Raw genomic sequence first — 11,225 nt, forward strand, 5'->3', positions numbered from 1 at the left:
TGGTTTTGGAGCCTGTCCTGAAACTAGCTCTTGAAGACAAGGCTGGACTCTAACTCCCAGAGATCCACCTGCCTCTGCCTCCCGAGTGCTGGGATTAAAGGCGTGCGCCACTACCGCCCGGCTTATGCCTGGTTTCTATGGCAAATTAGTATGGCCACTGGGATTGGAGGTGTCACCACTGCCTGCTGGCCTGCTAAGGCTGATGTGGGGCTGTTTTACTCTGACCTTCAGGCAAGTTATTAAAATACAAACAAAACATCACTACATTGGAAGCTCAAGAAACTGCTTTTGGTGGTCCAGTGGGACATATGACCCCAGGACATGTGGCTCGTTGTCATTAGCTGAATCTACCTGGGTCCCGAGGCAAACCATACATTCATACATCACTACTAGAACAAAACAAAGAACAAAACCGAGGACAGTAGCATGAGCCAGCCAGCCCAGAAGTCATGAGATGAGCAGCAAGACCATGAAATTCTAAGACATCCTTGGCTACATAGGGAGTTCAAGGCTGGCCTGTGCTATGAAAAACCCTACTTGAGAATGGAATTATGTTGCTAGCGGGGGAAATCAGGTCTCCATAAAGGCAGGCAGCTATTTCTGTGAGCTTGTGTAACCCCACAGCACCCTATGTGCCCAAGAGGGGAAAGTATTTCAAGGATGGTTGATGCCGAACGTGGGGCTGCCTGGCCACTGCCAAGGCCTAACCTTCCTCCCTGCAACCTGACCCTGCCATGAACACACTTTAGACCACCCACATTCACCTGCCGCACGGGTGCTGTTATTTTAACTCCTATGTCCTGTTTACAACCCAGCCCCAACCCCACTCCCGTGGCAGGAGTATCCATGTCCACCCCGGACAGCTGAACACGCAGCTCTGGCCCAGCCTGTTCCTCACACTCCACCATGGCCAGCAGGAGTCACTTTAGCCCTTTCAAAGTACACGGTAGTCACCTTTAGCCAGGTGCCTGAGGAGCAGTCAGACCCCACAGCTTCACAACTGTCTAGGACACCCCAGCCCCACCACCCACTTTGGGGTGGCTTAGTAGTGCCTGGAGGACAGGACTTCAAAATTCCAGAGCCCTCCCTGGTTCTGTGCAAACACCACCTACAGTCACCCAGTAGACTGGAGCCCAACCAGGCCCTGGGGCAGGACACAGACACAAGATACTGAGCGAGATCACTTTATTGGATTTGAGTCAGGGAGGTGACACTTTTATCTATTTCTGCCAGGATTCAAAGAAGGCTGCTCTAGCACAGGGCACCTGATCACCTTAAACATCAATAAAAAAAGTAAAATAGAAACCTTTATTTAGAATTAAAGCCAACACTTGAGTGTGACAAACACAGCATTCAGTTCAAAGAAGCACCCCACTAGTGGAGTGAGTGTTTATTCTGCACAATCACGACATGTGGACAAACCCGGGAGAGAGCACAGGGACACTGGGCAGGGCTGGCACCTAGTCTTCCTCGCCCGGGTCCTCTCTCTCCAGCGTGTAGACCATGAAGCAAGCATCGGGTCTCTTGGGGACGAGGGGATGCCCGGGTCTCACAATCTCAAAGCCAAGAAAGCTGAAGGTTCGGAGCAGGGTGGCTGTGGGGGACACACGGTCAGAGCCTGGGGTGCCAGAGCTTCCCTCCCTGGGGAGCCCACAGCAACACCCACCTCTGTCCTCACGGTTCTTGGGGAAGCAGATGAAAACATGGTCGGCCCGGAGCTGCTCCTCTGCGAACTCCAGAAGAGCTGTGAAACTGAGGGGAGCAGGTGGCCATTAGCCACCTGGGCCCAGACCCCAGATCCCCGATAGCCCCAGAGAGAAGTGGCCCACCTGTCCTTGCTGCCCTCAGGCAGGGGCCCAGCCGGGAGCTCGATGTAGAGGCCACCACCGTTCCACACTGCCCTCCAGGTGACCTGCTTGGTCTCCGTGAGTGTGGACTGGATGCTCAGGACCCTGGTCTTGTCGTTAGACGTTGGCTCCTCTGTCACATTCAGCCGCTCGTCCTGGGGAAGCAGGGCTTTCAGGATGGCCAGCTCAGCATACAGAGGCAGGCAGGCACCAGGGCTCCCCACGGGTACTCACAGAGTAGAGGACGCTAGCTGAAAGACTGTGATCCCGCTGACTGTTCCCTCGCCCACCTGGGATCTTCAGGGGTGGGTGAGGGACATCAGGAGCACCACCGAGGCCCCGGACCCAGGTTACTACAGCAATGGAGGGCGACCCTAGAACTGCAGGAGACAGTGCCTAAGTGCCAGGAAGTGGTGGGATCCCCAGGCCTTTCCACTCAAAAAGCCATTGAGGACAGTGGTTCCAGCTCACTGACCCTCACCTCTGTGGCTCTGCCCCTTCTGGAGCAAAGTAGGGCCCCATCAGGGCCTCAGGCTGTGTCATCTCGGCACTGTGGTCCACAGCAAGGAGCTGAGCCACCCTCCTCCCCTTGCTGCCAAGGCAACCCACCATATACCAGGCCACCTTGCTCCTTTCTGAAGCTCAGACCTAGAGCTTCTTAAAGTCCCACTCTCCTCTGCAACTCCCAGTAGTCCCTAAACTCCACCTCACTCAAGTCCCCTCCCCTTCCCACTGTCGCCCAATAGGACCCCCATCACAGCCCATATCAGTTCAGTCACCCCAAAGCCCTCACTCCACTACCCACACCCTTCCCAAACTAGTTCCCATCCTGCAACCTTTAGGTGAGACCCCCACACACATCCCAACCAAGTCAGTGCACAGACCAACTGCTAAGTGGGCCCAGAATCCACACACCCTGCCCAGAACCAGGCTCTTCCACCCGTTACCACCCCAACCACCCACTCCATGCCCCCCAAAACCTGGCCACTTTCAAGGCTCTCCCAAAACTGATCCAAGTCCATTCATAGTACCAGAATCCTCAACAGGCAAACACCAAATCCAACCTAAATCCTAAATCTAATCCCAACCTCTCCCCTACCTGCGACCCTCTAAACCCACACAAGCTCCTCCCCCAAACCCCACCACATCCCACACTCTCCCACCATGAGTCCTCGACGTGGAGTCAAATCTAACTCCAGTGCCTCCCCAACAGTACCCCAAATTCGAGTCTTCCGCAAACACCTTTCAGATGGGAACACAGACCCTCCCCTCTAGAGAACACACGGCTTGTCAACCACGTCCCCTAACCTAACCCCACATCCTCCACCACCTGGCATTTGATCCGAAACGCAAATCTCAAAAAATCAAGTCTCCAATCCCCTTCCCGGATCCTCCCCAAATCTTGGGCTCAGCTCGCAAACCCCGGAATGTGATTAGAACTCCAGATCTGACCCATCTTCGGGCAAATATTGACGCACCCCATTCTCCAACCAAACCAATCCCTAGTCCTCAACCTGAGACTCCCTAATTCCCCTCGAATCCCAAATCCGCATCCGTAACACACGCCTCTGGCCCCGCCCCGTCCCACCCCCGGCGCGGTTGTGGCCTCCACAAAGGGGCGGATCTTACGCTGCCGAGACTTATCTGGCGCCCCGAGGCCGACCCCACTCCGGGCCTGCGCGTACTGCGCCTCCCTCTAGGGCCTGCGCGGATGCCGCTTATGGGAGCTTCGCCGTGGCGGGGACAGGGATCTCACCTTTCGCTGCTGCAGCCGCCGCGGCTGTACTGACTAAGAAGCGGCATGGTGCGGCTGGCGTGGAGCGTGGCGCTGCGTTTATCCCCTTCCTTCTCTCTGGCGAAGCAGTGGCTGTTGAGAATCCGCTGCAGGGAGGATTTCACCATCCGGCCGCTGGGGTCCGAAACCAGCAAAACCTCCGCAGCACTCTCCGCGCCGCCGCCGCTGCTCGCCGTTCGCAAAATGGCGCCGCCGCTGACGCCCGCATTTATACGCGTCGTCACCGGAGGCCACGCCCCTACACGCAGGCGTGAACGCAGCTGCGTTCGCTGCTGGAGGAACGGGGTGGGGCCATGACGGCCGCCGTGGAAAACCAACCGCGTCCCGCCTCCTCTGATCTCTGATTGGAGAAGATGGGAAAACAGACGGAAGGGTTCCGTTGATGATTAGCTGTCGCCCGGAGAATCCCGCCCTCGAGTATTTGCGTCACTCTGCGGCAGGCAAGACAGTAAAAAGCAGACGTGTCCCGCCCCTGCAAGACTCTGATTGGTCAGTGTACGAAAAAGGACAGAATTGGTCCCATTGAGTATTGGCTGGCACTCTAACGAGCCCGCCTCGAGCGTTTGTGACGTAAGGGGAGGAGCTTTGGTGACGCCACAAAGCCCCGCCCGCCCGGGCCCCACGGCTAGGCCGCTGGGAACCTAGGCCTTGCGGGGTGTGCTCATCTCTTCCTCCGTCTCTTACCGTGGTCGCTTCGCCCTGGGGACCCCCGCCCCAGAGTGTGTGGTTGGCAACTCCCTAGGGTGTCTGAGGCTGAGATACCCGCTGGCTGGGCGCCCATTCCCCTACCCGACGTAATCATCTAATGACCTTGTAATAACGGATTATTACGTTCTAAATTGGGACTCGGTTGTTTTGAAAACAATTTACAATTTAAAAGAAAATTATGCGGGCTGTGGTGGCGCACGCCTTTAATCCCAGCATTCGGGAGGCAGAGGCGGGCGGATCTCTATGAGTTCGAGGCCAGCCTGGTCTACAAGAGCTAGTTCCAGGACAGGCTCCAAAACCTACAGAGAAACCATATCTCGAAAATCAAACAAACAAAAAAAAAAGAAAAGAAAATTAAGTTAAATATTTAAAAAGTTAAATATTTCCAAACTAGAGAAATATTTCAAGTCAAATTTAAGCAAAATTTTAAAGCAAAAATGGGAAAAATTAAAAAGTTCATAGATCCAATTTGAAGTGTTTTCCCTGTTTTCTTTCTTATTTTCATCTCCTTTCTGTCTTTCTTTCTCCCTTCTCCTCCTCTCCCTCCCCCAGGATTTCTTTGTGTAGCCCTGGCTGTCTTGGAACTCGCTTTGTAGAGCAGGCTGGCCTTGAACTTGGAGATCCACCAGCCTCTGCCTCCCAACTGTTGGGATTAAAGACGTGCACCACCACCTTCCACGTGTGTGTGTGTGTGTGTGTGTGTGTGTGTGTGTGTGTGTGTGTGAGAGAGAGAGAGAGAGAGAGAGAGAGAGAGTGCACAAATTACAGTGTGAGCCAATTCAGGAAAAGTCTGTGGTAGTGATGTCCAAGCTGAGGTAAGAGGATTGCTGAGTTCCAAATAATCCTGTACTGAAAAAAATTCCACGTCTTTAAATGACCAGATAAAATCCAGGAAGCTGGGCAGTAGTGACTGTGCCTTTAACCCCAGTCCTCAGAAGGCAGAGGCAGGTGAATCTCTGTGGTGTTTCAGGCCAGCTTGGTCTACAGAGTGAGTTCCAGAATAGCCAGGGCTACACAGAGAGACCCTGTCTCAAAAAACAACAAAAATTCAGTCATTTCTAGAGATGACTTAGTGGCTGCTCATGTAAACTCAAGTTTGGTTCCCTGCGTCCCTGCAGTGAGCCAGTATCATTGTGGTCTTGCCTCCAAGAGTGCCTGCCCACGCGTGTGCACACACACATTTTTTTAAAAAATCAAATTGAAGAGGTGGCTCACCAGAGAGTGCCTGCTGCTCCTGCAGGGGACCGAGTTCAGTTCCTAGCACCCACATCAGGTCAGCACTCTCCTGTCAGCTGAGCTCCTTGTTCTGTCTGCCTCAGACACCGATACGCCCAGGTGTGTACTCACACTCAGCCACACAAAGATAACTTATGAAAACGGGAAGGACTGGGTGCAGAGAGAAGCCCAGGGGCAGAGCTGGCTCTTCCAGAGGACCTGTATTCACATGCAGCTCACAGCTGACCGGAACTCCAGTTCTAGGAGATCTGACCCCCATTCTGACCTTTGTGGGCACCTGTACCCACAATGGTGCCCAGACATGCATGCAGACAAAACATTTATTATTTTTATTTTTCAAGACAGGATTTCTCTGTGTAGCCCCAGCTGTCCTGGAGTTTATTCAGTAGACCAGGCTAGCCTACTACTGTGTCTTTTGAGACTAAACTTGGTCAAATATAGCCTATTTGAACAGCACCTTGACTTAAACAGCCATATTTCACTTCTGGGTTAAAATCAGAACGAGGTTCATGTTTGGAATGCGTAGCTGTGGGAAGGAAAGTCAGTGGTCTCTGCTGGTCAGTGGGGACAGCTTTGGATGGAGTCCAAACCTCGTCCTCACCAATCCAAAGACTCCCTTCACTCCATGCCAAGTCAGTAACAGTCCGTTCTTCCTGTTGCCTTGACGGGTCACCAGTCTAGGGTTAGTGAACCCGTCTGACAGGTCAGTTATTCCAGGATCCCGGAGAGGCACTATCTGTAAGATAAATGGGCTAGGAGAGAAGAAGAAGGCCATGCTACATTTGTCAGAGCCTCCGTTTATTAGAGATGGGGATAGCTTTATATATGGTAAGGAGTTGGGGGATGGGCACAGGGGTCTGAGCTCTTGCCACGTGGTTCATGTTGGTCACGTGGTCCGTGTTGGTCACGTAGGCAGGAGGTTATCTTCGGTCAGGTCACTGTAGGCCAAGGAGTCACAAGTTGCCACACCTAGTTCCTAGGTAGTTTGGAATGTGAAGTGGGTTCCGCTAACAGATACCTCTCCATTAACAGCCAATTTGGGTGTGGGGTAGGCTCTGTCAATAGAACGATTTGGGCTGCCTTTCACACTGGCCAAACAAACGTGCACTTTCCTGTGGCCGGAGAAAAGGCTCAGCGGTTGAGCACTTACTGCTCTTGCAGAGGATGCAGGATCAGTTACCAGCATCCACAGCAGTGACCTTTTAAGAGCACCTGCACCCGCATAGTGAACATAAACTCACACATGAAGAAGCTTAGACCACACTTCCTTGCACAGTTCTGTGATGCCGTGTGCTGGGGTTGAACAGAGGGTCTCATATACAGAAGTGTACTCCTGAGTGACGGCTTCAGTCAGAAGGTAACAGGTTTTCTTCAGACTCCTCTGTGGCAGGTTCAGGGGCGGAGCCATACCCAGAATCCCCAGTGAGGGGGCTGGGGGCATGGTCAGGGTAGAGCCCCGCCTAGAATTCCCAGTGAGGGGCTGGGGGCGTGGTCAGGGTGGAGCCCCGCCTAGAATCTCCTGACCCTGGGTTCCCTACCCAGTACTATAGAAGAGTAAACCCACAGCAGTGGCCCTCTTGAGCTCTAATACAGAAAAACTCAGGCCACAGGATTCTGCCCATTTTGTACTTACAAGTTGAGGCACTGTGATTATGAAAAACAAATCCTGCAGGAGAAACCAACCCAATTTCTGGTAAATGCTTCCTCTTTTCTGTTGCCAATTTTAGCAGAGGCTCCCCCCCCCCCCCCCACAAGTAGCACGGAAGCCTTAACTAACTTCCGCGATACTCATTTAGGTTTCTTTTTTCTTTCTTTCTTTCTTTTTTTCTTTTTTGGTGAAACTAGAGCCTTTATTCACCGCTTAGGCAATCTGGGATTGTCCTCCCCTCCCTAGGATTCCAGGGTGACATCAGAACTGTTCTAGACCATAGCTGTCTTCTCCAGATGGCTGAAGGCGGGGCTCTGTTCTCCGGATGGCCGCAAGCACCGTTTCTAGCTGTCCAGTGCTAGTGAACATAGTGAATATAGTGACCCCGACAGTGCTGATAATCACCCAACCCTGCCATGGTTTCCAAGGTTGCCTTCAGAGATGGCTACTTAAACAATGGGGTCCCCGTATGTGCAGGCCTCCTCGATGGCCAGGCTGTAGTTGCCACCTGTGCCTCCCCAGTTGGTGCTGGTTAGGATCCTCATCCAGCCCCTCTCACCCCAGGGTTCGCCCCATGAATTACGTCAGTCACGGAGATGATGATGTCTGGTCCTGGTGCTGCTCAGCGTAGATGCCGCCAGTGTAGTAGTTCACCGTCTTCTCCGTCGCCATTATCCCGCAGCCGATGGGACCGTTGGTGTAGGTCTCTGCTGTCATCTTCTCCCTACCTGACAGGGAGCCATAGTCACCCACTCTCCAGAGGGTGTAATTCTGGGTGGGATGGCACTCTGAATTCGGTGCAGATCCCACACTGGTTAAAGTTGTTGCAGGTCTCATCGGGGATGCCATGCTTACGGGCATATGCGGGTCGCACACTGGAAGGTCATTGCCACAGTCGATGAAGTCCTGCACTGAAAGCAGGGGGAGGGCCACATGCCTTTCTTCTTGATGTTGATGGGTCTGCCCTGGCGCTGCTGCTACCGTCGGCCCAGCAGGAGCCACAGTACTGTGGGATGCGCTGATTCCTGGTGACGCTGACATGGTTGACTTGACACCGTCCACATTTCTCCAGCCCCAGCTCTTGGGGATGTCCGATGCAGCCGAGGATAAGTCCTGCGCCCTAGCTGGGCCTGCGGGTCCCCGCGAAGGGGCTGTAGCAGGTCTGGCCCGTGCCGCACCATCAGCATCAACAGCACCAGCCACAGCTGCAGCAGCGACCAGACGAAGCCATGCTCCTGCTCCTCGGCCTGCTTGGATCCGGGATCATGCACCGGACCTTCGACCCCTTGACCTGACCAGCGACCCACTCATTTGGGTTCCTTATTCTATTACATTTTATGTCTTTGTTGTCTGTACTGTGTGTGTCCATGTGCAGAGTCAGTGGGCAATCAGCGATCAGTCTGTCCATCCACCATGTGGGTCCTTGAGATTAAATTCAGGTTGCCACCGTGGCCTGAAAGCACCTTTACCCATGAAGCCATCTTGCCAGCCCCCAAAAGAGGAGCGTGTGCCAATGTAACACACCTAGCTGGCTGGGACCAAACAGGAGTCTGACTGGGCCTGGGAGGTCAGAAGAGGGCGTCAGATCCCCCAGAATTGTGTTTACAGATGTTTGTGGAAAGCTATGTGGGTGCTGAAACTGAACCCCAAGCACAGTTCCAGGCTGGCCTGGTCTACAGGGTGAGTTCCAGGACAGCCAGGGCTACACAGAAAAGCCCTGTCTCTAAAAAACAAACCAAACAAGCCGGGCGGTGGTGGCACACACCTTTAATCCCAGCTCTCGGGAGGCAGAGGCAGGCAGATCTCTGTGAGTTCAAGACCAGCCTGGTCTACAGAGCAAGTTCCAGGACAGGCTCCAAAGCCACAGAGAAACCCTGTCTCGAAAAACCAAAAAAAAAACAAAAACAAAAACAAAAAAACAAAACCAAACAATACAAAAAAGAAAGAAAGAAAGAAAGAAAGAAAGAAAGAAAGAAAGAAAGAAAGAAAGAAAGAAGAGTTAGCACTCTGAAGCACCAAGCATCGGCTGAAATCTTGATCCTCTAGCTCAGATCACAGCTTGGGGTGTGAGGCATTTTACACGGTTGTGTATTCTGACCCCCTGATTTTGGTCATTGCTGTGGAGGGAATCCCGGGTGGCTGGTGTACCAAACTGGCTTCTACCCACTTTGCTATTTTTTAAATTTTTTTTGATACAGAGTCTCAAGTGGGGGGGGGTGTCCCTCAAACTCACTAAGTAGCTGAGAATGGCCTTGAATTACTAAACTTCCTGTTACAGCCTCCCAAGTAGTAAGAGATTTAAAATTCTGAGTTTATTCTCTGCTGGGGTTGGACCTTCCTGGTGGGGCTCCACCTGTGACCATGCACCCACGGCCTGTGGGCGGTCAGAGGCGAGCTTGGGTGAGAGGTTCAGTTCTTACATCTGTTGGGCCCTGGGGACTAAACTCAGGTGAACAGGTCTAGCGAGAGCACCGTATCCACTGAGCCATCTTTTCTGCCTGTAGTTTGTGTTTTGAACGGGACTTGCTCTTGCGTCCAGGTTGGCTTGAAGATCTTTCTGCCCAAAGGATCCACAATGCCCAGCTGCGGAGGAACCTTCGGGACCTGACCGCTGAGCTGAGAGTCCCTTTGTCCGTGTGTCAACAAGCAGGACTCCGGACGCAAAGGACAAGGGTCAGAAGCATAGAGGCTTGCTGCCAGGGTAGAAGGAGAAAACTGACTTGCCAAAGGACCCTTTGACCCTCCAAGGGTGCCAATCCCCCAATCCCCCACTCCCCCAGTCTCCCAATCCCCCACTCCCAGACAAGCACACACAGGAAGAATAAAATGACATTTAAATTGTTAAGTGAATTTAAGAATAAGCAAGCATGATAGCACACAACTGTCACTCCAGTACTCAGGGAGCTGAGACAGGAGGATTGGTGTTAGAGTTTAGCCTGGGCCTACAGTCTGAAAACAACCAAGACAAGAGGCGGTTCATAATGGCACAGCCTTTAGTTCCAGCACTCAGGAGGCAGAGACAGGCAGATCTCTGTGAGTTCGAGGCCAGCCTGGGATACATAGGGAGTTCCAGGACAGCCAGGGCTACACAGAGAAACCCTGACTCAAATAACAGCAGCTGTTAGCATTCAGGCATTTACGCCGCCTGCTCTCAGGGACCTAGCAGGGCCCTCAGCAGCTGCAGTCGGCGACACTGTAGCTTCCACAGCCCCCAGGAGGAGCTCTTCCTATGCACATGTGCGTGCAACATCCCCATAGAACAAGCAAGCCCTTCTCCCCTCTCTCTGCTCTCCCTCAGAGACGGTCTCTGCACCTCCCAATGAACCTCCCTCATGAGCTCAGTTACATGGCGTGGGCCCTGGGTTTTGTAGCAGTCCCTTGGCTCCAACCTGCCAAAGTCACCTTTTACTGCTAAACAATTACAACAACAACAAACATCAATAACTAACAAGTTTTAACAGGGGCAGGAAGGCGGGACAGATGGTTTAGCTGTTAAAGGCTAGGCTCACAAACAACGTGGGGCTCCCCATTTCAGTGCTCCAGCGGGCCTGACTCAGCACGGCCGAAACCTGCCAGAAAACTCTTGAGGCCACCGTCTCCACCACAGCTGCTGCTCAGCGATAATGCCCAACCCCTGCCACTGCCCAGGGTTGGGCCAGGACAGCATGCACAGGCAGGGAATGAGTCCTGTAGGGCCGTACTGAGCTGGCCGGTCTTAGAATGGGAGCTCTTTTCCAGCAGATACTGCTTCCTTTTTTTTTTTTTTTTAAATATTTATTTATGTATACAATATTCTGTCTGTGTGTATGTCTGCAGGCCAGAAGAGGGCACCAGACCTCATTACAGATAGTTGTGAGCCACCACGTGGTTGCCGGGAATTGAACTCAGGACCTTTGGAAGAGCAGGCAATGCTCTTAACCACTGAGCCATCTCTCCAGCCCCCCCCCCTTTTTTAAGTATTTATATTAATGAACTACAGAAATGAGCCCTG

At 52.8% G+C, this 11,225-nt stretch overlaps 1 protein-coding gene and 1 pseudogene across 1 annotated transcript; both read right to left on the bottom strand.

Moving 5' to 3' along the window:
* Nucleotides 1-1,171: 1,171 nt before the first annotated feature.
* Nucleotides 1,172-3,846, bottom strand: Oaz1 (ornithine decarboxylase antizyme 1). Its single transcript, NM_001289870.1, is given in 5 exon segments — nt 1,172-1,594; nt 1,667-1,752; nt 1,830-2,002; nt 2,082-2,227; nt 3,604-3,846. Coding segments are annotated over 5 exon segments (684 nt in total). The 5' UTR covers nt 3,750-3,846; the 3' UTR covers nt 1,172-1,460.
* Nucleotides 3,847-7,683: 3,837 nt separating this feature from the next.
* LOC101991016 lies at nt 7,684-8,715 on the bottom strand (annotated as a pseudogene).
* Nucleotides 8,716-11,225: the final 2,510 nt, after the last annotated feature.

Source organism: Microtus ochrogaster, linkage group LG1, assembly GCF_000317375.1.
Source record: "Microtus ochrogaster isolate Prairie Vole_2 linkage group LG1, MicOch1.0, whole genome shotgun sequence".
In the NCBI taxonomy this organism is placed as follows: domain Eukaryota; kingdom Metazoa; phylum Chordata; class Mammalia; order Rodentia; family Cricetidae; genus Microtus; species Microtus ochrogaster.